This window comes from Pogona vitticeps, chromosome 6 (genome assembly GCF_051106095.1).
Source record: "Pogona vitticeps strain Pit_001003342236 chromosome 6, PviZW2.1, whole genome shotgun sequence".
In the NCBI taxonomy this organism is placed as follows: Eukaryota; Metazoa; Chordata; class Lepidosauria; order Squamata; family Agamidae; genus Pogona; species Pogona vitticeps.
The window spans coordinates 114,066,684-114,092,605 of record NC_135788.1 but is presented as its reverse complement, the minus strand read 5'-3'; the positions used below and the strand labels follow the sequence as shown (position 1 = coordinate 114,092,605).

Genomic DNA, 25,922 nt, shown 5'->3' with positions numbered 1-25,922 from the left:
AGAAGTTTAATGCTTTTTGGTTGCAGCAGAATGTGAACATCAGAAATACTGAGCACTTCACATAGTACATACTGTATTTTGGTTTTGCAGTGTCATGATTTTCCGTTTTGTACGGGCTGTACAGTCTTGCAGCTTTCTGTAAACATAAATCTGACCAATTCATTTACTTGGATTGAAAACATCAAACTAGCCTAAGTTAGGGAAAAATCTATTTTAATACTACAGTTCTTAAAATCCCGACAGCAGCCAAGCAAATATCCATACAGGCTGGGACGACTCTGGAGCTACAGTCCAGTAGCTGGTAGAAAATCCCCTTATTCATGCAACAAATGGCTTTCAAAATTATAAATAATAATGATGATAATCATCATCATAATTATCACCTTGAAACTACAGAGTATGAAGGGACCCTTTGGATCATTGAGTCCAACCCTGGGTTCTTTTTAATGACAAACTGGGGCTACAATATTTAATCAAGCATTTTGAAATGTTTTAGTTTAGTTTTAATGTGATGATGAATTTAATCTGATTTTAGCTGCTGCCATGCTAGTGTATTTTAAGCGTGTAACTTTTTTAACTTTTTTGTAAGCCACCTTGCTTTCCAGTCCTGGGACGGGAAAGCAGCATATAAAGACAATGAGTAAATAAGCAAATAAATATATACTCTCAATACATTTAGCAGTATTGTTATTTTCCGTAAGCAAGCCTTCCCCCCACCCCGCTTCGCGCCCAATATCCAGTTTCCCACCCAGGCGCTCATTACAAAAAAGGGCGGGACGGAGTGCAGAAGACGGCACTTAATGAGCCAATCAGGACGCGACCTTGCAACGTAAACTCTCCTTCCCCCCCCCGCCGCCCTTAAAACTGACAGTTCCCTCGGAGGCGGGTTCTGATGACGTCAGAGAGGCCGAAGACCGCGCCCACAAGGAGGAATTCCAAGCGATGGTGCCGCCCCCTCCTCAGCTACCAGCAAGAGAGGGATTGCGCATGCCCACTGCCTGTTTTTTTTTTCTTTCGCCCCTATTCCCTTCCCAAGAGGGCTCTCAAGCTTCCAGGCTGTTACTGCGCGTGCGCACTGAGTAGTAAATAGCTTCCGAAGATGGCGGCGGCCAGGCGCTTGTGGAGGACGTGGGGATCCGTTGGAACCACTGTTTCTAGTTCTTCCAGGGTGATTTTTTTCATCTTTCTCTCGTTCTCTCTCTCCCTGCTTTCCAGACCATGAGACGGCTGTTAATATTGCCTTCCCCCGGTGCGCCGGTGGTTTAATTCGGATTAACCAATCCGAAGTAGTAGCAATCCGGATTCATTATAGGGCAGCTTTCCGCGGCTTGCGATTCGTTTCTTCAGACCCTCGCGTTGCCCCACATGGGAGTATGATGGGGCTCATGCTTCAATAAAGGGTGTTTATTTTTAAGGAGAAAGGCAGCTTAGAAATATTTTAAATAAAATAAAATAAATCAGGTTCTCTTAACGGTGCCTCAAGGGTTGCTTGTTTTGCTTTGATTTTTGTAATGTATGCTGAGATTAACAGAGCGGACACGTTGGAAATCTGGATTCCTTGGAACAGAATACAATAGCTGACCTCAGATAAAGACTAAATGTTTTGAGGATATACAATATCTACCTTAAGCCCCAGACAGCATGGCTAGTATTTGGGGATGATGGAAACTAGCCTGAAACATCTGGAGGGGCATCAGGTCACCTGCCTCTGTTCTTCACAAGTGGACTTATTTATTTATTTAAAATATTTTTACTGTATCTTTTTTCTTGGGAGGACCTAAGGTAGCATACATAGTTAAAAGACAAAATTAAGGCTAGCCACAGTGAGCATATATAAATACTAAAAAAGATCAAATGAATACCATACAAAGAAACATAACCAATATCTCATTTCTGGTTTCTCTTCTTTGCTCTTCAAGCTGCATTGGAGTTATGGTTGGTAGATTTGATTTTTTTTTTTTTTTGGAAAAAAATGCTTTGATGGTGATTACCTAATATATGATGTTGTCTTCGACTGACTCTGATTAGTGGTCCGGCTCCTACTTGGTAGGATCTTGCCAAGATCCTGCAGACAGACCTTTTTTTACCTCTTTATGGTGTGAGATACTTTAATGTTATTTAGCTGAACCCCTGAGCGACTGCATACAGTGTGGGGGGCACTGCTTAGGGTATCCTACTAAGCCAAATATTAAAAAGACAAAAAAATGTGATGATAGAAAAACTGCATAATTTTATTACTGGCAAGGAAGAAATGAAAATGGTTAAATATTTACTCTATCTGGGTTTCATCATCAGTCCAAATGGAGACTGCAGAAGAAGTCAGAGAAAGATTGAGACTCAAAAGGGTATCTATGAAGAGAGTCTAAAGAGAAAGGAGACCAAGGCCAGGATCATCCATAGTGCGGTATTCAGGTTACTATCAGAAAGCTGGACAGTGGAGAAAGCTGGCAAGGAAGGGCATCGGTTTATTTGAAATACAGTGTTGGATGAGTGCTTTACTGATAGCATGGACTTTCAGAAAGCTAAACAAGTGAGTGCTAGATGAAGTCAAGCCTGAAGGCTCCCTAGAAGCAAGAATGACTAAACTATCATGACTGTTGTACTTTGGGCAGCTCATGAGAAGACAACACTATAATGTTAAGAGGAGTTGTGGACAGCAGGAGAAGAAGACCAACTATGAGATGGATTGCCTCAATGAAGGAAGCCACAGCCTTGAGTTTGCAACAGCTTAATGCTTAATGATGGAACATTTTGGAGGTCTCTAATTCATAGGGTCACCAAAAGTTAGACAGCACACAACAGCAACAAAAATAGCTGCTTGCATCATGTCCATCATATTTACATTTTGTATAGTAAGCATAATTTACATTGATATCCAGCTATACAGCCATGCTTGGCTCTTGAATTGTACTCCTTTTCCCACTGGTGGAGAAGCTCAAGGTAGTTCACAGTCACAAAACCACAGAAATCATGCCAATTAATCACATTTCATTTTGAAGGCCAATCAACTTCTGTAAAGGACATATGCGTATGGTCTCTGATTCTAGTTTTGAGTGTTATATCAGACTTTGCAGCGTATCAGTTTTGTGCTTTTTATGATTGTTCACACCACCTTAAAAGATCCATTATGCAACTTACACAATCCTGATTCGGCCTATATTTCATATTGTGTTTATGGCCACGGCCAAAACAAAAAGGTTGTGAATGGATGTTCTGGATCATCAGGGTTCCCTAAAATTCTTGGATTCCATATGGCTGTGCTCATACTACTGATCTCATCGCCCCCTTTTTCGTTTTGTCTGTTTCCTCTTAGGGCCTGGCATCTGTCATCCCCAGGATCTCCCAAGTAGATAATACTTCAGATTTCTTGGGCAAACATTCAAGCCGCCGCCGCCACCACCCTGGCGTCCTCCATCTCAAGAGTGTCAGCCTTCCTTCTGAATTGGTAGAAACCGCTCGCTTTCTGGTGGACCGTGAGTAAAACCGATAAAAAGGGGAGGAGGCTTTGATTGGGCAGGAAAGCTTGTATCGAATGAATTCTTATTTCAGGAGTTATGTACAGTGCAGCAGTATATAGAGTGGATTTTTATCTTGTTGCTGTATAATTGGAAGTCAAAAACTTTTGCTGATCTACTGCAGATCATCTAGTGAAGTGTCTTTATATTCCAGTCTGTCTTCTCTATTCTCAAGAAGAAACACCTCTTATGTCAGTGACACTATATGGGCATTAACCAAATAGGATGACACTTTATGTCTCAGAGAGGAGGTGGCCGCGGTGTCTCCAGAGTTATTAACATTCCGTTTTCCAGAATCTTCTGTGCGCAATATGGAGAAACAAATCAAAGCCCTCACCAACTACCTCTGGAGCCGCAAGCGACCTGTGGAGATAACAGAGCTGTACCAGAAGGTGCACAAGGTGGAGCAGCAACTGAAGGAGGAGATAGCTCATGCCCATCAGGAAGGTTAGTTCTGCTTTTGTGGAGTAACTGTGGACAGAGGCTTATTTCCTGCACATTGTCAAGGAAGCAAAGCATGGACCCCATCTTGTTACTAATTCAGCCTTTAAGTTTTTTATTAAAGCTGTTATGCTTTAAAGGGGGGAACGGAGTTTGGTCCTCCAGAATGGTTGACTGCCACTTATGCATTCCTTGCCATCATCTACAGTGGCTGCATGTTTCTGAGAGGCAATGTCTGAAAGATTTGGAGGGCCAGCCTTTCCCCCATCCATGTCTTTGTGGATTCACTTGGGCCAGTTAGATTGAGAAGCACCATCAATCAGAGAGCAATTGCATTTTGGAAGGCAAAGAAGACAGTCACCAGAAATTGGGCGTTCTTGGTTGTGGCCTCTTCCTTATGCAGTGGGCTTCCAGTAGAAGTACATCAGGCCTCCTCCCTCCTTTCTTTTAAGAGGATGTTGAAGACTCTCTTACTTCATGAGGCATTTAAAGACATCTTCACCTAAGTTAAATGTGTATATGTAGCCCATTTCGCCATCATTTGGGTTTTTTAATTTATTGTGTTCACTCTTTAGAAGTGGTTTAATGTTGGCATGTGTGGTGGAGAGTTTATTCTGTCATTGTACTGTAAATTGCTTAGTTGCGACGTTTGCCCCTCGTGGCCCCGGTTTGTCTCCCCAAAACAGAGAGCACACGAAGGCAAACAAACAAAAACAAAACACACACCGTTTCACTCGCTGCCACCAGTTGATTTCTTTATCAATGTACTTTACTTAGGAAAGACAAAGGTCCATTTATCACTGTCTTTTGAATGAAACAGGTTTATTGATTACAGATGTTTCTATAATAATTCATAAGTATCTTCTGGTTCATCAAGCATCAATAACAATCTTTATTATCTTACAGGTTTCTATTCATTCCTCAGATTCCCAAAACTATCTCTCTCTCTCTCTCTGTCTCTCCCTTCAAACTCAGATCCACTGTAAACTAATTCTTCCTCTGTGGCTCCGCCTTTTATCATCTCTAGTGGCCCCACCTCTCAACCACATCAGCATAAAACATGAATAATGCATGACATAATAAGGGTGAACGCCAGAGTAGTCTTTTGCAGTAAGTCAGCAGCATAGAAATGAGTGGAATAAATAAATGAATGATGATTAAATGGGATCTTGGCATCATGTAAGGCTTTGCCCCCACCCAAATTTATAATTAGAGAAGGACATGGGTGACATTTTGGCGTGGCTCCTGCCCAAGTCTTCCAGAGGTGCTGTGTGCTTCCCTCCCCCATCTCTGGGCGATCACCCATTCAGACAAGAAGGTGTGGCGTGGAAGTCCATGGCGCTGGCTCTTGAGTGTCCAATCCCCCAAAGGAGACGGGAGGGAAGCACCCAACACCTGTGGAACACATGAGGGCACCAGGGTGAACTGCCGAAACGTGGTTTTGGCCCATCTGTAATGATAATCTGTAAGAAGCAAGTGACAAGTGGGGTTGGAGGAGAGATGTCCCCCATCTTTCTTACACCCAAGTGTGTTAAGTCTCCCTCCCTTTCCTCTCTTCCTCCATTAGATTCAGTGAGCCCTCCAATTCAAATTGACCAGCAGAAGCTGCAGCGCAAGGTTTTGAATGCCATTCGTAAAACAACTTACCACTGGAAGCCATTGAAGTAAGTTACTGGGTTCTTCTCGATTGATTCCCCTGGGAGGGTTGGCTCAAATGTAACTTGCCTAACAGCATGGGATCAGTGCATACAGTTTATCTGGGAAATCCTTTCTTTTCACACAGTTCCTCCCCTTTGTGTATGACATAGCTTAGCTTAATTTATGTACAGTAAAATTATGTGGTCCTGCATATGCGTTCTTATCAGGGCAATTGTTTGCTGTAGCAGAAATGGTGCTTCTTTTTTATGCTTATACAAGCCCACATCCAGATGAACTATTGTCTGGCAATTGAAAGTTCACCTGTTTTTGCCTGCTTCTCTTCAGGTGTTCTCTTAACAACCAGGAGGGCTATGGACTTGATTATTATTGTTCTTTTTTCTATTGAAGTTCTCAGAAGGTGGAATCAAACTTAGACAGATCAGGACAGAGATGGTAGATGCTGCTGCTCATAATGTAACATACATGCAGCATCTAGTGAGAGACTCGCCCAGCTCTTGTGGCTTGTTGCATTCTCTGCACATATACCTATGTCTTCATGTTCTACTGACTGGCGCCGTGGTTTGGTCTTTCCAAGGTACACTGATGAGCTCAGCTTTCTATACATGGTTGCCCGGATGGATGGGGTGTTTGCTGCAGTATTCCGAGCTTTCCATGAGGTGAGTTGTTGCTTCAGACGTCTGTGTCTATCGACTTTGCTAGCAATTTTCTTACAACAGTCTTGGAAGGTAGGCCAGCTGTATGGATTGGACTCTTAAACCAATCTGATGGCCTCTCCCCCATTGTTATGTATCACCACCGGTTGCAATCGGGAAATTCAGTGCTATACATCAGGGATGAGAAAGCGCCATTACCTCTGCTGGCTAGAGCTGTGGGAGCAGAAGTGAAGCAACATTTGAAGGGCTTGTGTGTTCGCTTTTTTGCTAGCACTTTGAGGGACGTGGCACTGTGGGCTAAACCGCAGAAGCCTTGGTGTGCTGCAGGGTCAGAAGACCAGCAGTCGTAAGATCGAATCCACGCGACGGAGTGAGCGCCCGTCGCTTGTCCCAGCTCCTGCCAACCTAGCGGTTCGAAAGCATGCAAATGCAAGTAGATAAATAGGGACCACCTCAGTGGGAAGGTAACAGTGTTCCGTGTCTAAGTCGCACTGGCCATGTGACCACAGAAAATTGTCTTCGGACAAAACGCTGGCTCTATGGCTTGGAAACGGGGATGAGCACCGCCCCCTAGAGTCGAACACGACTGGACAAAAATTGTCAAGGGGAACCTTTACCTTTTTACTGAACTTATTGATGAGAAAGGTGCCTTTTACTGTAATGGTTCTTCATGGAATGATCTGCCTGTAGGCATAAAGAAGACCCCCCCCCCCATCCTGGTTTTTCTAAATGAATGCTTGCACGTATCTATACACACCCAAACACCCTGTTGCTAACTGATTCATTATGTCGTTCTGATGACTTTGTGTTTTTCATTCTTATGTGCTGTTTCCAAATTGGAATGAGCAGACCATAAATTATATGAAGTTAGCTGTTGGGGGGGCATTGCCTCTAGTCGCTTCCACCAGCCTCTTTTCTTTTGCCCCTTTCAGATCCACAAGAGAGTTCCAGACTTTCAACCTCGTACTCTATTGGATTTTGGCTCAGGAACTGGTGCTGCCAGCTGGTGAGAAGCCACATGAGGGATAAGGTTCAAAATCGATTTTATGTAAAACATCCAGAATAGTGCTATGCACTAATGGGGGCAGTATATAAGTACATGAGTGAATGGATTGATGGATGGATGAATGAATGAAGTCACATTTGTGTCATAGCCATGTCACTATTTCCTGGGGGCAGTGGGGAGGGGACCCTTGGCCGCAGGACTCCTTTCTGAAGTGGTCTTCCTTTCCGGCAGCTCCTTTGTATAGGAGATAATTTGTACGTTTGTCATCTTGTTTCTTCTTTCCCCCTGTCTACCCACACAGGGCAGCACATAGTATCTGGGGTCAGTCAGTCAAGGAGTACATGAACATTGACTGCTCAGCTTCAATGTTGGCTTTGGCTGAAAAACTGATGAAAGGTAAGATTGTCTCTGATGAACCGGGCAGGTTATCACTTCCAAAGGAGTGACCATGTTGGTCTGTGCAAGCAGACAAGGAACAAAACCAAACAGAAAGAGAGAGGAAAGTGTGGTGCCTGAAAAACTAACTGCTATATAATTTAATGAGAGCTTTTGTGGATCAAGTTCACTTCCTCAGATGTAGGGCTATAGGATTGTTCTGTTTACACATATCTCCATGACCAAGTGAGGATACCGAAAACAGACCGAGAGACAATGGATTTAGGCTCAGTGGTTTAGGCAGTGAGGTTGGGGAGTTTGATTTCCCCACTGTGCCTCCTTGAGAGGGGCTGGACTCCATAGGGTCCCTTTCAACTCTGCAATTTTGTGGTGGTGGTTTTTGTTGTTGGCAACAAAGTACCGTATTTTTCGCTCCATAAGATGCACCTCAGCATAAGACGCAGCTAATTTTTAGAGGAGGAAAACAGGAAAAATATTCTGAACCAAATAGTGTAATAAAGTTGTATGGTATCTCTATAGGCAAAGTGGTCCCACGTGAGGAGGTCTATTACTTTATATAATACAGTGGTTCTTAACCTTTGTTACTCAGATGTTTTTGAACCGCAATTCCCAGAAACCTCAGCCAGCAGAGCTGATGGTGAAGGCTTCTGGGAGTTGCAGTCCAAAAACATCTGAGTAACAAAGGTTAAGAACCAGTGATATAATACATTTTGAAGTATGTTCACCATTAGGGGAGTGAAATAGACACCCCAAGGTGATGTTACCTGTCTGTCATGGGTTTGGAGGGAAAGTTCCATCCTATGGGGAGTGGAAGGCGGGACATCAGGAGGAGGGGCTGTACTGTATATAAATGTGAAGCCTGTGTGGTGAAGTTTGGGAGACGCTGGGATGTGACGAAGCAGCAGCTGGGAAGAAGAAGCTGGTGTGGGAGTCTGTGTGTCAGACAGGGTACTACTGTGTGTCAGAGTACCAACCTGATAGGTTCAGGTGTCTGTTGGTCAGCCAGAACTGATAGGTTCAGGGTCTGTGCTTCAAGTTAAGGGTTCTGTGTGAACCAAACTGTGTGTATGTATGAGTGAGAATAAGCCACGTTACTTTATCTTATTCACCTGATTATTTTATTTTCCCTGTGTGTTGTATTTAAATAAACCTTGTTCTTTTATTTGTTTAAAAATCCATCCCTGGTCTGTGTGACTTCTTATAGGGAATGGTTGGTGGCAGCTTAGTTAAGTGTGGCAGATCCCAGTAGGTCTGGGTTTGTCACATTGATTGGTGTCCAGCGTGTGGGATACGACTGGTCCAGTTGTCCAGCGGTCCAGCAAAGCCTTGGCAAGTGTGCCCAGAGCAAGGGGGGTCTAGTCAGGGACAATCTGAGGCGCGTAGGTAATCTTCTAGGTGTACCTCACGGGGAGGTGCGCTAGTGGAAGAACGTGCCAAGTGGGAAGACTAGATTAGGGTGCTCTGAGGCAACTTGTTTTGGCGGGGAAAAAGCTGAGGCAAAACTGTGTAAAGTAGCAGTGATTTAGCCTGCCTGCTGAGAGGCCTAGCAGAGGGGGGTAGACTCTGGCTCGCAACTGTTGCAAGATTAGTGCTGAAGAACAGCAGCAATCTATAGAAAGCTGGTTCTGAGGCAAAAGAGAAAAAAAGTGTTCGTTTTATTTTGAGGCTTGACTTTTTAAAGCAGCCTGTTCTGAGGGGGGATTATGCCCTTGACTCGAAGCCAAATGGCAGAAATGGGTGAAGTGAAAGACCCCCAGGTTGACCAAGGTTCTGAGGAGGAATTTGGCTCAGTGCAGGGTGACAGCACGGGAGAACAGAACCCAGAGCTCAGAAAATTGCTCATAGCCCAACAGCATGAACTGAGGGTGAGGGAAATGGAGGAAAGATTAGAGAGAGAGAGAATGGAAAAGGAAGAAAGATTAGAGAGACAGAGAATGGAATTGGAATTGCAGAGAGAGAAAATGGCGTTTGAATTAAGAAAATTGGAACTGATGAACCAGAATAATAATAACAATAGGGATTCTGAGGGAGGCCAATTGTCTAAGGCTGACCTGAAGAAATTCCCTGTGTACCACAAGGGAGATTGTCCTGAGGTATTCTTTTCCTTAGTGGAAAGAGCGTTTGTGGACTTCTCAGTGAGGGAAACTGAGAAGATGACCATCATGCGATCTTTAATCAGTGGTAGCCTGGCTGAGGTCTATGCCGAGATGCCTGAGGAACTGATGAAAGATTTTGCAGAGTTTAAAAAACTGGTGTTTGCCAGACATGGGATAAATGCGGAGCAGCTGAGACAAAGATTCAGGTCCCTCACAAAAAAACCAGAGCAGACTTTTACCCAAGTGGGGGCCCAATTGGTGAGGCTGCTTGAGAAATGGCTATCTCAGGAGGGGACAGAGACCTATGAGCAGCTTAAAGACTTGATAGCACTGGAACAGTTCTATTCAGTCCTGCATGGGGAATTGAAATTCCAGGTGAGGGAAAGGAAACCAAAATCTGTGGTGGAAGCTGCCGAGATCGCAGATTTTATTTCGCAAATAAGAAAGCCCTTGGGTGAGGGGAAATCTGTAGGTAAACCCAAAGAAACCTACAGCAAGTACTCTCAGGGACCAGGGAAAAGCCAGCAAGGGGGAGGGGCCCATGGTGAAGGGAAGCCCTCAGACATGAAACCAAGACCTCAGATTTTGGAGGGAAAACCAAAACAAGATGAGAGAGAATCAAAATACACCAGAAAATGTTATTTCTGTCAGGGAAAGGGCCATCTAATCTCAGAGTGTGAGAAATTAAAGCAGCTAAAAGGAATGGTGCCTCAGGATTCTAGTGGAACCAAGCCAAAAGCCGTGTTCTGTGTCCAGAGAGAGCAAGGCTCATTGTCACTGAGGGAGCCTGTTGCCATGGCTGCTCAGTCTGGAACGGCTGCATCTGCTGATCAGGCTGAGGAAGGTGGTCCTCTTGTGGAGGTCAAGCGATGCTTGCTCGTGAGAACAGATTCTCAGTTGTTTGAGACAGCAGGGGTGGACGTAGGAATACTTGGCCGTCAGTATCGGGGGCTGCGGGACACTTGTTCTCAGGTGACCCTGTGCCATCCAGATATTATTCCTAGGGAATATATAATCCCGAATGAGAGCATAAAGGTAGCAGGGATTGAGGGGCAGATAATCTCACTCCCAGTCGCGGAGGTACCTGTCAACTTTCAAGGCTGGAGGGGAGTTTGGCGGCTAGCGATTTCATCGACTCTGCCAGCAGCCGTGCTCGTGGGAAATGACCTGGCTGAACATGTGAAACGGGTGCTAGTGATTACACGTTCACAAGCCACCACGGGGACAGTTCAGGGGGGTAATGATGAGCCCGAGACGGAAGCAGAGGGGAGTTCAGAAGCTGTGGTGGAAACCTTAACCACAGACAGCCGATTTGGACAAGAGCAAAAGGCAGACGCCACTCTCCAAAAGTGTTTTGAACAGGTGACTGACGCCCAGCTAGCACCTGAAACCCCAGTGAGATTTCTGGAGGAAAAGGGGATTTTATATAGAGAGACCCTGAGGAATATCTCAAAAGGGGGAGATGGGATTAGAAGTCAGCTGGTGGTACCTGAAAAGTATCGCCCCATGATCTTACAAAGGGGGCACTCTGACATGTTTGCTGCACACTTAGGGGTGAACAAAACACAGCAGAGAATCACACAGAATTTCTACTGGCCTGACATAGGAAAACAGATCAGGGAGTTCTGTAAACAATGTGATGTGTGTCAAAGGCAGGGGAATAGCCGCGACAGGACCAAAGCAAAGTTGTGCCCTTTGCCTGTGATTGACACTCCGTTCAAATGCATAGGGGTGGATATTGTGGGACCTTTGCCCAAGGCCACAAAGAGAGGGAACAGGTTCATTCTCACAATTGTGGACCATGCCACAAGGTACCCTGAAGCCATACCCTTGACTAACATTGAAACTAACACAGTGGCAGATGCCTTGGTGGGGTATATGTCCAGGATGGGATTTGCCTCAGAAATAATCACAGATTTGGGCGCATCGTTCACATCAAAGCTCATGAAACGCTTATGGCAAATCTGTGGAATAAAGCACAAGGAAACCACTGCCTATCATCCTGAAAGTAATGGGTTAACTGAGAAGTTCAATGGGACTCTAATGCGCATGATTAGGGCTTACTTGGCAGAGAATCCAAACAATTGGGACCAGAAGCTGCAATCCCTTTTGTTTGCTTATCGATCAGTGCCACAAGCCAGTACCGGGTTTAGTCCATTTGAACTTTTATTTGAGAGAAGGGTGAAAGGGCCCCTTGATTTGATCAAACAAAATTGGGAGCAGATCACCCAGGATGACCCACAAGACGTTGTGACATATATAGACTCTTTAAGGAAGGACCTAAAGAGAAACCTAGAGCTAGCAGCAGAGACCCTGCAAGCTCAAAAGGTCAGAAAGAAAGTTTGGGATGACCAGAAAGCCGGGGAGAGGCACTTTAACCCAGGGGAGGGAGTGCTTTGGCCTAGGCTCTGCAAAGAAAACAAACTGCAGCTGGGTATCCCAGAAACAAAATACTTGGGTCACATGGTAGGGGGAGGAGTGATAAAACCCCTGGAGGCCAAAATAGAAGCTGTTCGTGATTGGCCCAGACCCAACACCAAGAAAAAAGTCAAATCATTTCTTGGGTTGGTGGGCTACTACAGAAAGTTCATCCCGAGGTTTAGCGAGATTGCGGCTCCGCTGACCGATCTGACGAGGAAGAAGACTGATGACCGCATCCCGTGGACCAGCGACTGTGAGGAGGCGTTCCAGAGGTTGAAGCAGGCGCTCATCAACTATCCAGTCCTGTGTGCTCCAGACTTCGACAGGGAATTCATCATCTACACCGATGCGTCTAACAGCGGGGTAGGAGCAGTTCTGTGCCAGGAGGATGAGAATGGTGACCAGCATCCAGTGTCCTACCTGAGTAGGAAACTTCAAAAAGGTGAGAGACATTTGGCAACCGTGGAGAAGGAGTGTTTGGCCATAGTCTACGCGATCCAGAAGGCCAAGGCTTACATCTGGGGAAGACATTTTATTCTGTGCACTGACCATTCACCATTGCAATGGTTAAAGACAATGAAAACCCACAATAGCAAACTTATGAGGTGGGCTTTAAACCTACAGGACTATGACTTTGAAGTGAAGGTGGTCAGAGGGTCAGTGAACTGTGTTGCTGACGCCTTATCAAGAAGACCTGAAGAATGAAGACGGCGAAAGAACATGAACTATGTATATATGTTGACAAAAAGTTAAATGTACCTGTTTTTTGAATTTGGTTTGTATGAATAAAGGTAAATTGATGTAATGTATATGGTAAATGTTTAAATGCCTAATTGCTATGGTTAACTTAGAATGTAAGTGTAAGTAAGTATGATATGGTATGTATAACTGTTGTTGTGTGTTTTATCCAGGTTGTTTTTTGGGAAAAAGCACCTTAGCTTTCCCCCTACAAAACAACTTATAAAGAGGGGAGGTGTTACATACAGCACTGATGTTACCTGTCTGTCATGGGTTTGGAGGGAAAGTTCCATCCTATGGGGAGTGGAAGGCGGGACATCAGGAGGAGGGGCTGTACTGTATATAAATGTGAAGCCTGTGTGGTGAAGTTTGGGAGACGCTGGGATGTGACGAAGCAGCAGCTGGGAAGAAGAAGCTGGTGTGGGAGTCTGTGTGTCAGACAGGGTACTACTGTGTGTCAGAGTACCAACCTGATAGGTTCAGGTGTCTGTTGGTCAGCCAGAACTGATAGGTTCAGGGTCTGTGCTTCAAGTTAAGGGTTCTGTGTGAACCAAACTGTGTGTATGTATGAGTGAGAATAAGCCACGTTACTTTATCTTATTCACCTGATTATTTTATTTTCCCTGTGTGTTGTATTTAAATAAACCTTGTTCTTTTATTTGTTTAAAAATCCATCCCTGGTCTGTGTGACTTCTTATAGGGAATGGTTGGTGGCAGCTTAGTTAAGTGTGGCAGATCCCAGTAGGTCTGGGTTTGTCACAGTTATCACTTCCAAAGGAGTGACCATGTTGGTCTGTGCAAGCAGACAAGGAACAAAACCAAACAGAAAGAGAGAGGAAAGTGTGGTGCCTGAAAAACTAACTGCTATATAATTTAATGAGAGCTTTTGTGGATCAAGTTCACTTCCTCAGATGTAGGGCTATAGGATTGTTCTGTTTACACATATCTCCATGACCAAGTGAGGATACCGAAAACAGACCGAGAGACAATGGATTTAGGCTCAGTGGTTTAGGCAGTGAGGTTGGGGAGTTTGATTTCCCCACTGTGCCTCCTTGAGAGGGGCTGGACTCCATAGGGTCCCTTTCAACTCTGCAATTTTGTGGTGGTGGTTTTTGTTGTTGGCAACAAAGTACCGTATTTTTCGCTCCATAAGATGCACCTCAGCATAAGACGCAGCTAATTTTTAGAGGAGGAAAACAGGAAAAATATTCTGAACCAAATAGTGTAATAAAGTTGTATGGTATCTCTATAGGCAAAGTGGTCCCACGTGAGGAGGTCTATTACTTTATATAATACAGTGGTTCTTAACCTTTGTTACTCAGATGTTTTTGAACCGCAATTCCCAGAAACCTCAGCCAGCAGAGCTGATGGTGAAGGCTTCTGGGAGTTGCAGTCCAAAAACATCTGAGTAACAAAGGTTAAGAACCAGTGATATAATACATTTTGAAGTATGTTCACCATTAGGGGAGTGAAATAGACACCCCAAGGCGCAATACATCAGTGTAAAGTATCAAAAATTCAGGTTTAAGATACCATTAGAGTGGGTTGCTTTGAGCAGTATGACAAATCTCAAAAGAACTAAAATCCTTTCACTCAGTGAGCAACTGAAACAAATCCTACTTTTCATCAACAATGCCTCATGTGTCCCTTAATATCACCAGTCAGCAATCTAGCCAGGAATTCCTCTGTATTATGTTACGTAAGGTACCTGAACAAGTCTTCTCCCTTCCTCCATGGAGCTCTTCTCTCTCTGCTTCCCCCAGGGTCTGGCTGGTCACGTGGTCCAGCTGTCCATTAAGCAGTGCTGGTCCTACAGGGCTGCTATGGATGCCGTGTAGTATCAGTGCTACTAATGAGTACAGTACTGGGGGGGTCTGTTAAGCCACCACCATTTTGCCTAGTCCCAGCAAGCTTAAGGCAGCGTTCTTCCAGGAAAAAAGGTGTAATTATCAGACTGACTACTAGAGGGAACCAAACACAATGTATTTTCTTCATAAGACACACAGACTTTTCACCTCACTTTTTTTGAAGGGAAAAGTGTCTTATAGAGCAAAAAGTACGGTAAGCTGTCAGGCTGGGAATAATGTCAATTATCAATCTACCAGGTAACAACAGCAAGGGAATAATAGCAAGTGGTAAATTCTGGGAATGAATGCAGGATTTCACACTTTACAATGACTTGGCGGCGGGTAGTTGATTTTCACTCCTTTTCAATCTCTTTCTGTCAGTCTCAAGGTCCTGTTCCTTTACTCAGAAAGTCTTGTCACTTTGTCCATTATCTGTAGCCCTGCCGGTTTGTGGGACTGTATAAATAGGACAGTCATGTGGTCTCACTCTGATGTCTGAGGAAGTGGACTTGAAATAGAAATGGACTTAAGTTATACCAGTTAGTGTTTGAGGGGCCACAATGTTTTTGTCTCCCTTCCCCCTTTGGTTTGATGTATCTCCCCCGGGTGTATTTGAGGAAGTTATGCGTGTTTTGTCAGTCTGAAAATCAGGACCCCTATTATCCCATTGAAAGTTTTTTTTCTGCCTGAACTATTAGGAAAAGCCTCAAGGGTATAATCATTTCAGGTAGGGGCATGCCCCACCTTCAGAGAAATGTGAGAGTTATTTGTACTTTTCCAGGGGTAAGGTAACCCTGGGCAAAGCAAGTAGCCGAGGTCACACACGCCGAGAGCTATACTCCAGTGAGTTCCCCACCTTCAGGTTCAAATGGGAAAATTGAAGCAAAAGATGTGCCACCTTTTTGGGGGGGATGGAGAGAACACATCATAACTAATGCACAAGATCAGGGAGACTTCACCGGCACCAGAGGAGGAAGAGATGTTGTGTGTAAAATGAGTCAAAAGTGTGAAGGACAAGACACAAATCTGAAAGTCTAAGGCCTGCCCCAGTGAGATACTGTACAGTGGTGCCTCGCAAGACGAATTTAATTCGTTCTGCGGTTAATGTCTTGCGAAAAATTTGTCTGCAAAATGTGTTTTCCCATAGGAATGCATTGAAATCTAATTAATGCGTTCCTATGGGCAAAAAAAATTCAGAACAAAGTCAAATTTGGTTTACAAAGAGTTTATTAAGTGCTCTTTAAAGCCATACATGATGATTTCAAAAGTTTCAATCAAAAAACTTTAACTTTTTAAACATCATAGAAAAACATTTAAAAATCAGCAAACCTGAGGCAGGAACAAAGAAACGGAAAACATTCATCTTGCGAAGCACAGCCATAGGAACATTCGTCTTGCGAGTCATCAACCACATCACCAAAACCATTCGTCTTGTGAGTTTTTCGTCCCGCGAGGCATTCGTCATGTGAGGCACCACTGTACGAGATTTTCGTACCTAACCGTGTTAGCCAGCAGTACATGTGAACTGTGTTTGTCCACAAAGCTCATTTTATTTGCTTATTCTGTATAGCTCTGTACTTGCAGGTTATTGGAGAACTGGACACAACTGAGCCAGGCTACAGATGTCCTCTCCTCAGCCCCCACCCCATTACCACTAAAAATGTCACGGGACCTTTCCTGGGATTTTACCAAGCATCCCCCATGTACTGATTATCAAAACTCTTCCTAGGCTTAAGAGCTAGAGCCCTGTAAACATTGGCTGGAATCCTGTTGCTTAGCGTTGATGACCTTCTGCAAGCAGGTGAAGATCTTTCTCTCCAGGCAAGCTTTCCCTGAGCTGACTGGCTACCTGAGTGGGGTTTTTAAAATCTATTATTACTTTACTTCTTTGAATGTGTTTTGGTGCTGTTTATGTTTTTTGTATGATTTTTTAAAAATCCTTAATATTTGTATACTCGCTGTTGGTAGCTTTGATATTGTCTTTAATTATGTAAGCTGCCTTGCGTCATTTTAAGGAGTAAGGCAGGGTAGAAATATTTTAAATAAATAAATAGAATAAGTAGTGTAGGCCCGTTTGAATCAGTGGAACTTATGGAGGAGTAGACTCACCAAATCTGCACTGATTCAGTGGGCCCATTTTAGAGGAATTTGTCACACTAAGCAACAGGATTTCAGACAATGAAAGCTCATCTTACTACATGACTGATATGAAATATTTCACATGTGCATAACTGTGGACTGTGCCACCCACCCGGCCCATCAATGCAGAAGTCTTGAATTACGACTCCATTGCCAGTACAAGAACCCATTGCACTCCTTCCATCTCCATACTTCTGCCTATCAGTTGTTTTTTTTCCTATTCAGGCATATCCGAGGAGCAGACTCCATGTTTTCCCGGTGTCTATTTCCGGCAGTTCCTCCCCGTCTCACCAAAGGTACAAATAATTGTTCCTAGGTGGGAATCTGTGTTTAGAACAGCGCGGGACCTTAGGCGCCCCTTTAGCCATCATACAGAGAGCAAAGCTAGCAATAGGAGATAGCAAACACAGCCTTTTTCCAACTCTCTCTCCTTGCCCCACCAGCCAAAGCGCTATAAGAACATCCATTTTGATTCAGTTGCTGTCAGCATTTTTAAAAAAGATCCCCTGCATTGTTGAACCTGGTCCATATGTAGGGTTTTCTTAAAAGTAAGGTACTTTTTCAAAAAATTGAAATATGAAAGTGCCCATTTTTCAGTCCAGGGGGTGTAGATAATGAGGAGACCTAGCACAGTAAGATATCAAGTGAATGACTCTAGGAAGCCTTTCCTTTCTTCCAAAGAGCCAAAGGCTATGTGCTTGGGCTGTATTTTCCCACCCTCTAACTGGACCATCAGAAACATCATGTACACTTGCTTGGACAGAACAGCATGGCTTTCCCAAGGTCAGAACACAGATTTGAATGTCGGGCCTCACAGTCTCAGCCCAGCAGCCCATCCTTCACACCAAAGGTGGGCCGTATGCAGCCGACAGGCTGTATGAACCCTCTAGCGCCATTCCTTACTCCTATGCACTCACGGTGCAAAGCAAAGCGTGCTGATTATATACCTCCCCTTAGCACTTAAAGCACTCTCTAGGCGGTTTGTAATTTAATTATGCAAGCTACATGTTGCCCACCCCTAGTGAGCTGGGTGCTCAGTTCACCCACCTTGGAAGGATGGAAGGTTGAGTAAACCTTGAGTAGGCTGCCTGGGATTGAACCCAGGTTGTGAGGATAGTTTTGACCACGAGGCTCCTACCAGTCATGGCTCCCCAGCACACCTTCATTTTAGCCAGAAGGTGGCTTTTTCAGTTTTAAAAAGTTTTTTTGTTTATTTTTCTTAAATGCATGTCTCAGCTAACAGGAAGCAATGGCTATGTAAACACTGCATTTAAAGAATTTTAAGGAATTAAAATGCAATAGGCAACCAACCCCCTTGGAGGTGCAGCCCTCAGGTTTACAGCAGATCTGAGTAGGGTTCATTGACACTTCTAAAATCCTCCATCCCTGCTGATTTTCATTACACTAAAATATACATTTCGTATTTTTAAAAGGCCTCGAGCTTTTTGATTGAAGACTTCTTGGCCAGATGTCCTGTCTCTCTGTTCTGCTGCAGGTGAAGTTTGACCTTGTGGTATCCGCTTATTCTCTTAATGAACTCCCAGGGTATTCGGAAAGAGTAGAGACCCTGCACACCCTTTGGAGGAAGACAGATGGCTTTTTGGTAAGTGGTGCATCTGCTCTGGATTGATCCCGCCAACGAATACATGGTCCTTGTTAGAAATAGGGATTTCGCATTCATATATGGATACAAAGCTTATGTCTTTAGTCCTTGTATTTCCCACCAACCACTGCTTAATCTTTGATTCATGGGTTGTGAAGCAAAAGCTCAGTCTTTTGGTAGCCCCTTCACCACTAAATCGTGACTCACAATCTCTGTCCTGTGCGAAGCAGCACAATTCTGTGTTCTTTTCTCTCCCTCCACTTCCCAGAAAATGTCAGAAGTCAGAAAGCTTCCGGGTAGTTCTGGCTTGGCTTCATGAAAGTGCCAGGAAATCCTTTGTATTTGAAGGTATCTAATGCCAGATCAGCACAAGGGGAGTAGTCTCTGCTGTCTTAGGGATTCCATGTGTCTTGTGACAGAAATGAATAAAATGGTACTGAGCAAACAGTGGCAGATAAGCCTCCAGCAGAAATGCAGTCATGTGTGGCCTTCTTATACTCTCTAACACACACATGCTGTTGCAATTATATAAGCAAAAACGATAGTAATCAATTGTGCTTGAATTTCATGCACAGCAGAAGTTCTGTCTTTTGTAAGACATTTTTGGCACCTGTTCTATTTTTTTTCTGTCTGTCTTCTTTCCAGGTTCTGGTGGAAAACGGTACTAAGGAAGGTCATCAGATGCTCATGGAGGCCCGAGATCTTATACTGCATGTAATGGAGCTTCATGCATTTGTAGCCTCATTTAGAAAAAGCATGCATCCCGTCCAACTTCTTCTGTTAGTCTGGGGAAATCTTTATGCCTTTCCTGATGTTTCTTTAAAGCATGGATGCAATTAAAGACGTCACAGGAGTTGGAAATTCAACAGTTGTTTGATCCTTTGAGATAAGCTATATATATCTTTCCCTCCTTGAGACATTTAACTCCTGCTAATTGAACATGTATCAGATCTCTAGTTCTGCTTCTTATATTAGGATTTTTAAATATGATTTAATTAACGGGGAAGAGGTTTAATTGTCTCCAAATGAATGTGTTCATGGGCATTTGTTGAAGTGAAGTGATAGTTTTCTCTACCACAGATCTATTTAATTGCCTCAATATATATGCTAATAGACATTTTGGCCACATCGAATCAGCTCCCTATATATGGAACATTTGTCTCAAAAGTTACTCCCTTTCTCGTAGGCCAGGAGAGGACATCGTAAAAATGTAGAGGGTTATTCCAGTAACTTGTAATCCTTAACATTTCTTCTCTTGTGCAGGACGAAGAGAAAGTAGCTCATGATCCTCAGGAACCCTACGTTTTTGCTCCAGTAAGTGTCAGAACTTTCCTAGAACTAAACTGGGTGAAAGAAAGCAGTACCAAGGCATTCAGGGTTGATGAGAGAGGCTATGATGCTTTCATAATTAACCATCTTGGTTAAATGAAACAATGGCATGTTAGACCAAGAACGGGTGTCAGGACCATAGATTTCCTCCACCTCATTACTCACCAAAATTTATCATTTCTGGGATTTCTTAAATCAGAGTCGCTTTTCCTATGTCCGAGATGAATCCTGCCATGTGAACCAGGAGGAGCCCATGATTGGTATCTAAGGCAAAATGTGCTGAGGAAGGAGACGAAGGAGGACACAACATTATATTCTTATTATATGTTATATTGTTTGTTTGATTGATTGATTGATTTCCCGCCTGTCTGCCTATCTGGCAGTCAGGGCCACTCTTTGTTGGACCAATCTTGTTAGAATGTAGCCAGGTCTAACTCCCGTTCAACTCAGAAGCAATGCACAGGATTTTCTCTTTTGCTAAGTTGTCAATGATGACACCCTTGCCTGGAAAGAGCCATGAACCTGGGGAAGATAATTTGCAGTAACTGTGTTTTCTGTCTCAGTGTCCACACCATTTGCCCTGCCCTCGCCTGTCACGGGACCAACCCCTGCCATGTAACTTCATCCAGAAGTATCAGCCCCTGCCTTTCAAATGGGTAAGTGTGCCTTGACAACTGGTGTTGTTAACATCTATACCTCTTGATGTCAAATGTGCCATTTTTGGGAGTGCAGATGCAGTTTTTCTACCCCTTTGAAAGCCACACTAAAATGTATATAAAGAGGCTGAAAAGTAAAAAAAAAAAATTTTTTTAAAGAGCATTTAGGGGTTTTAAAACAGGGCAGGATTTGTATTTAGAAGAATAACTGCCACATCAAGAAACTTCCAGGAATTCAGAAATTGATCCTTTATTTTTCTGGAGAAAGATGGGGCCCATAGGTGTTCCCACTTTGCCCACCCCTGCTCCAATACGTGTGTTTAGATGTAGAGCTATGGTTAAGAGAAGGAGATAGAAAGTTGTGTCGAGGAGGATCTGAGGTGAGTCCTGTCTCCTTGTGTTGGTTTCTTCATCTCACAACATGCTGTGCCGTTATATTTTTGCAAAAGAAACTCTTGGACCACTAGGCATTTATAAAAAAGATATGATACTTGTGGTACTTCTTCTGTTATAATGTAAGTTGGGGACGTTGTAGATTGAGTGGCACAGCTTACCGGAGACCCCAGTTTCAACTCACTGCATTTCTTAAACTCAGGTAGATGTTGGGAGGTGTCCCTGCTGGACAGCCCTTGCCACGAAGAATGTGATGGGTTAAGTCAGTGTTTCCCAACCTTGGGTCCCCAGATGTTCTTGGACTAAAACCTCTTGAAGCCTTCACCACTTGTTGCTCTGACCAAGATTTCAGGGAGTTTCAGTCCAGGAACATCTGGGGACCCATGTTTGGGAACCCCAAGATTGGGTGAACAAACATGGATAGCATGTAGGAGCTTCGTGGATTGAACAGTGGCCGGGAAACTAGAGGGAGTAAGGTGAATGGATTTGGAATCCCCTCGTAATGGGCATCGTCATTATAGTCGATTTGGGGTGGTTGGAAGCATGGCATTTTTCTCTTCTGACAGGTTTTTGTATGCATTGTGGACTTGCAACAAGTAGGGGAACGAGTGGACCATGTGTCCATTTGATGATCCAGCCATCATGTGTGGACAAGTTCTAACATCTGGAGAGACGGGAGGGAACTCCCTTTGTCATGGACAGGGAGATGCTGACACGTTGATCTGAACGGGTGGTTATTCAAAGCAAATTCCCCTTTTATTCATTCAGGGCAACTTGGAAGGATTGAATTGTTTCCCATTTCTGAGCTCACCCTTAAGGAGAGAGAGAGAAAGACTTTTTCTAAGGCCTGCTTCTTCTTCTCCTCCTTTTTCTCCTTCTCCTTCTCCTTTTTCTCCTTCTCCTTCTTCTTCCTCGTCCTCATCCATGGCCTTCTAGAACCCACCACAGAAGGAGGAGAGGTTTTCCTTCCTTATCCTCAGCCGTGGATCCGGAAAATCCACAGAACTGTGGCCTCGGATCACCCAGCCTGTCCTTGCGCGGTCTTCCCATGCCCATGTCCACCTCTGCTGTCCAGATGGCAGCCTCCAGCATGCCATCATCACCGCTAAGAAACATGGCAGGTATGGAACTCTTCCGTGCAAAAGCTGGTGGTGGGATGAAGGGTGGGGGACCTTTAGCTGTAACTCCGGGTGTTCCCAGGATTACAGCCACCATGGCTGGTCATTAGGAATTGTGGGAATTGTAGTCTGAAACAGCTGAAAGCCCAAAGGTTCTCTACTCTTGCTCTTATCTGTGGGCGGTGTGTCAGGAGTGATGACTCATTCTATGAATGGGATGCAGGGGTCTTCATCTTGTCACTCTCTCCTGCAGTGATCTTTACCAATGTGCCCGGCGTAGTAAGTGCGGAGACCGCCTTCCTGTTCTCAACTCACTTAGTGAGCTGTCTCCAGAAGCAGAAGAAGAAACAGAAGACGAAAAAGGTCCTGCAGATAAAGACCAGAGTTGACAGGACTGCTCCTAGCGTGCTCTACGGCCTCCTGGGGACTTCCTACGCACATTGGCCAACAAATACTAGCCAGTACTACAGGACTGGCAGACTGGTTGGAGTGTAACAAGCAGCAAGCACTATTTCCAGGATCACAGGGAAATATCTATGTGGTCTACAGCAGTGGTTCCCAACTGTGGGTCACCCCAGTGTTCTTGGACTGCAATTCCCAGAGACCTTGGGCAGCACAGCTAGCGGTGAAGGCTTCTGCGATTTGCAGTCCAAGAACATCTAGATGACCCAAAATTGGGAATGACTGGGTCTAGGTTTTCTGAAGCATTTTGCACAGAGGATGCAAAACCTTCTTGGATCCCCTCTCTGCTCTTTGTGTGCTGTGTTTCAATTCCAACATTTCCATTTGATCTGATATGGCCACTTGTAGCGGCTGCACATGTAGTCCTGTCACATCCTCCAGACCGCCTCACTGTTGTGGCTGCTGTGATGGGCTGTGTTCCCTGCCAGGATGAGCTGAATGCACTGAGAAATAAACACACAACCAGAGAGCCTGCATTTCTGAAGTGTACCAACCATTTCAGCTGAAAGGTAGGGAACTGGAGATTTACATTTCCTCCTCTCTGCACCATCTCTAAAGTCATTATTTGCACAGGGAAGGCTAGCATGTTGAAGTGTTAGCCCAGAATCTTTCCGCACAGTTTCTGTGTTTGTTTAGGGAATATCATGTGAGCAACAAGGAAGGAACTAGCAAGATGTCATCATGTAAAACAGCCTTCCCTAATCTGGGAATGATGGGAATTGTAACCCAACACACCTTGAGAGCTCCAGGATTAAGAAGGCTAACATAAATACACTAACTGTGAGATCCCTATTCAAAGAGGTTGAAAGTACTTTCCAGTCTAATAAGACTCACAATCCTGTCCACTAGAGTTTGAAGTGCGCAGAGGAGTTGGATAAAGCATCTCTGCAGGTTGCGTAATGCTGATGAGTTCCTTTGGAATTTGGCAATCGGATTGGATAAAGAATGAGGAAGAAAAACCGAGACGTTTTCCAGCAGACGATGCAGTTTTGTGGGTGGTGTGGTGTTTCTAAACTGGATTAGCATCAGGACGCTGAAACCAGGAGGTGATAGGAAGTCTCTGGTATTGGTTCCATAAACGAGGGTGTGATCTCATGTGTGTTTTAACTTCCAGGCCAGAAAAAAAATAGGTTGAGTGAATTAAAATATTTATTTGCTTGTTCAATTTATATACTGACCATCTGGCCAACAGCCACTGTGATTTACAGCACACACACACAAAAAAACAAGAAATGCAGCCTAATAGCAAATAACCAATAATAAAACCGTTTTTTAAAACATGCTAAAATATCTAAGACATTTCAATTTGAATCAATCAATATCATTATAAGGTGTCAAAGTTGGTTTCTGTGTGCTCCGTAGATAGAATAGTTTGAAATGTCTGTTGGAATAACCAGATTTTTAGTTGTTTCAAAGATCCCCAACAAAGGGGCCACACAAATGGGTAAAGGTCATTGGCTGGCTTTCAAGTTTCAGTCAAAACCTGAGAAGAAAAGGAAACTTTATAAGATCTGAGATCCCAATAGGGTGTGGAAGTATTGGGAGCATGGCATAAGGTACTGAAATCCTTAAGAAGAAGACTGGTCATTCATTAATTTCCATGGTTTCTTTAAAAAAAAGTCCCCCAAAAGTCCAGAGAAATTTGAGCCAATTTGATTGGTTGCTATTTTGCTGGTGTTACTCCAGCCCACCTTCTTGGGCATCTTATCTTTGATGGACTAGGTGGTTCTGTTCTAGGTAGTCCCCTCCCCTCCCCCCATTTCTGCAGCCATTGACCTGAAACTGAGCGAGATTAATAGGTTTTGGAAAGAGTGCCCAAAATTGGCAGCCCAGCTCTCAGCATCAAGACATTCTAGGTGTCCTTGCCAGCCCCTTCCCCAAAACACCCTTAAGCAAAGGATGTAGAAGCATGCAAGACATTTGAAGAAAGACTTGCCCCCCTGCCTGGTTTACATTGCTGTCCTCCATTAACAGAATCAGAGACAGACACCGGTGGACAGCATAGAATATATGAACCACTTTCACCCCGGACTATTCACGAGCTCTCTCCAAGAACCTCCACTTTGTAAACAAAGCTGCCATTTTGGTGACAATGAGAGAGAGAGAGAAAAAAGAAAAAGCAGGGCTTTGTCTTTAAAATGTAACATGTACCTTTTTTTTACAAGCATAAAAGTGCACTTGTACCGTGTAACTCTTGTAATTACCCTCCCAGAAGCTCAGTTCCAAGATGCACAGAGAATGTGCACCTTGTTTAAAAGGGAAACCCCCCCCCTTTTTTTTTCCTGGTATAGAAATGGCATTGCCCCTTCTGAGTTGAAGGGTAGCAATGCAACCCCTTGACCTCCATAAACAGCTCACCCTGAGCTAGAATAATCATGGGTTGTCTGTTCTTTCCCTCTTCTGTATTTCTCTGCCATCAGGAGAGTACCATGGTAGCCCTTCCGGATCTGAATGGTAGCCATGTTTGATGGTGAAAGGTACAGCTGTGCCGTGAGGTGAGCCAGCCACTCCAAATAATATACATTTGCTCCAGCTGTACTGAGGTTAAAACAATAGTAAAAGAAGGAAAGGGATGTAGGAGGAGGAGGTTGAATTTTGTGTTGTCTGGCAGGTAATTCCTTTCCTGAAGCAAAACACTACTTTGAGGGAACTCCAACATCCTTGAAAAGGTAGCTGAAAGGGAGGCGCACACAACCCCTCACTTTAAGGTCCACCACATTCCCCAAAGCAATGGCTCTTAGCAAGACTTGGAAACCGTTGGTATGACAGCTTGAACTCCATTGCAGAACCATGGACCATAAATGCAATACTGTAAGTTTAAGAAACTCCCTGTGGTGCAGTGGATAGAGTGACATATTAGGGCTCAGGAGACCTGGATTCAAATTCCTGTTTGATCATAGAAACTCATTTGAGGTAAAATATCTCGCATACCTTGAAAAAAAACCTATTGGAGTCAAGGAAAGGCAGATGTAACCTCGCAACACAATACAACAATTATGTTTAGATTCTGCTGTGGCTAGATTCTTTTCTGGATGTTGAAGTTCCTCTTTTAAAAACAAAAATTGGAACATTTACTGTTGGAATTGTGCATTCTGGCTTCATATAGAAATTTCAATTAAAATAATTAAAAACAACATTTGTCTCCTGATAATTATCCATTACATGTTTTTGAAGTCTGTAGAAGAATTATAATTCTTCAGGGGATTCTTTTTCACTGCTTGAAATATATGGTATTGTAGAGCTTAAAACGATCCTGATTTTTTTTCATTCTTCACCGTTTTTCCATCTAACTTTTGGGAGTTAAGTTTAAGCTGTTTCTTCAGGCTGTTGGGTCATTTCACAATAGAAGGAAAAGCAATTCATACAGTGGTTAAACAAAAACCAATATGTTCATGGTTCCGGTTTGTTTTGTTACTTTGGTTCTTTTTTTTTTAACAGCTTGTAATCCTG

General features: G+C 43.8%; 1 protein-coding gene across 1 annotated transcript; it reads left to right on the top strand.

The window, feature by feature from the left end:
• The first annotated feature begins 1,009 nt into the window (after nucleotides 1-1,009).
• METTL17 (methyltransferase like 17) lies at nucleotides 1,010-25,606 on the top strand. Its single transcript, XM_020777701.3, has 14 exons — nucleotides 1,010-1,168; nucleotides 3,314-3,473; nucleotides 3,810-3,962; nucleotides 5,524-5,620; nucleotides 6,190-6,271; nucleotides 7,201-7,274; nucleotides 7,576-7,670; nucleotides 17,137-17,207; nucleotides 18,407-18,514; nucleotides 19,160-19,228; nucleotides 19,778-19,828; nucleotides 20,407-20,499; nucleotides 21,829-22,013; nucleotides 22,264-25,606. Exons 1-14 carry the CDS (start codon nucleotides 1,100-1,102, stop codon nucleotides 22,397-22,399), a joined length of 1,443 nt encoding a protein of 480 aa, XP_020633360.3. The 5' UTR covers nucleotides 1,010-1,099; the 3' UTR covers nucleotides 22,400-25,606.
• Nucleotides 25,607-25,922: the final 316 nt, after the last annotated feature.

Bases quoted from the DNA above. Each gene is read 5' to 3' on its own strand.
- METTL17 (XM_020777701.3), top strand. From the start codon at position 1,100: ATGGCGGCGGCCAGGCGCTTGTGGAGGACGTGGGGATCCGTTGGAACC. The intron at 17,208-18,406 runs GTACAAATAATT...GTTCTGCTGCAG, and splicing joins TCCTCCCCGTCTCACCAAAG to GTGAAGTTTGACCTTGTGGT. The intron at 20,500-21,828 runs GTAAGTGTGCCT...ATGGCCTTCTAG, and splicing joins AGCCCCTGCCTTTCAAATGG to AACCCACCACAGAAGGAGGA.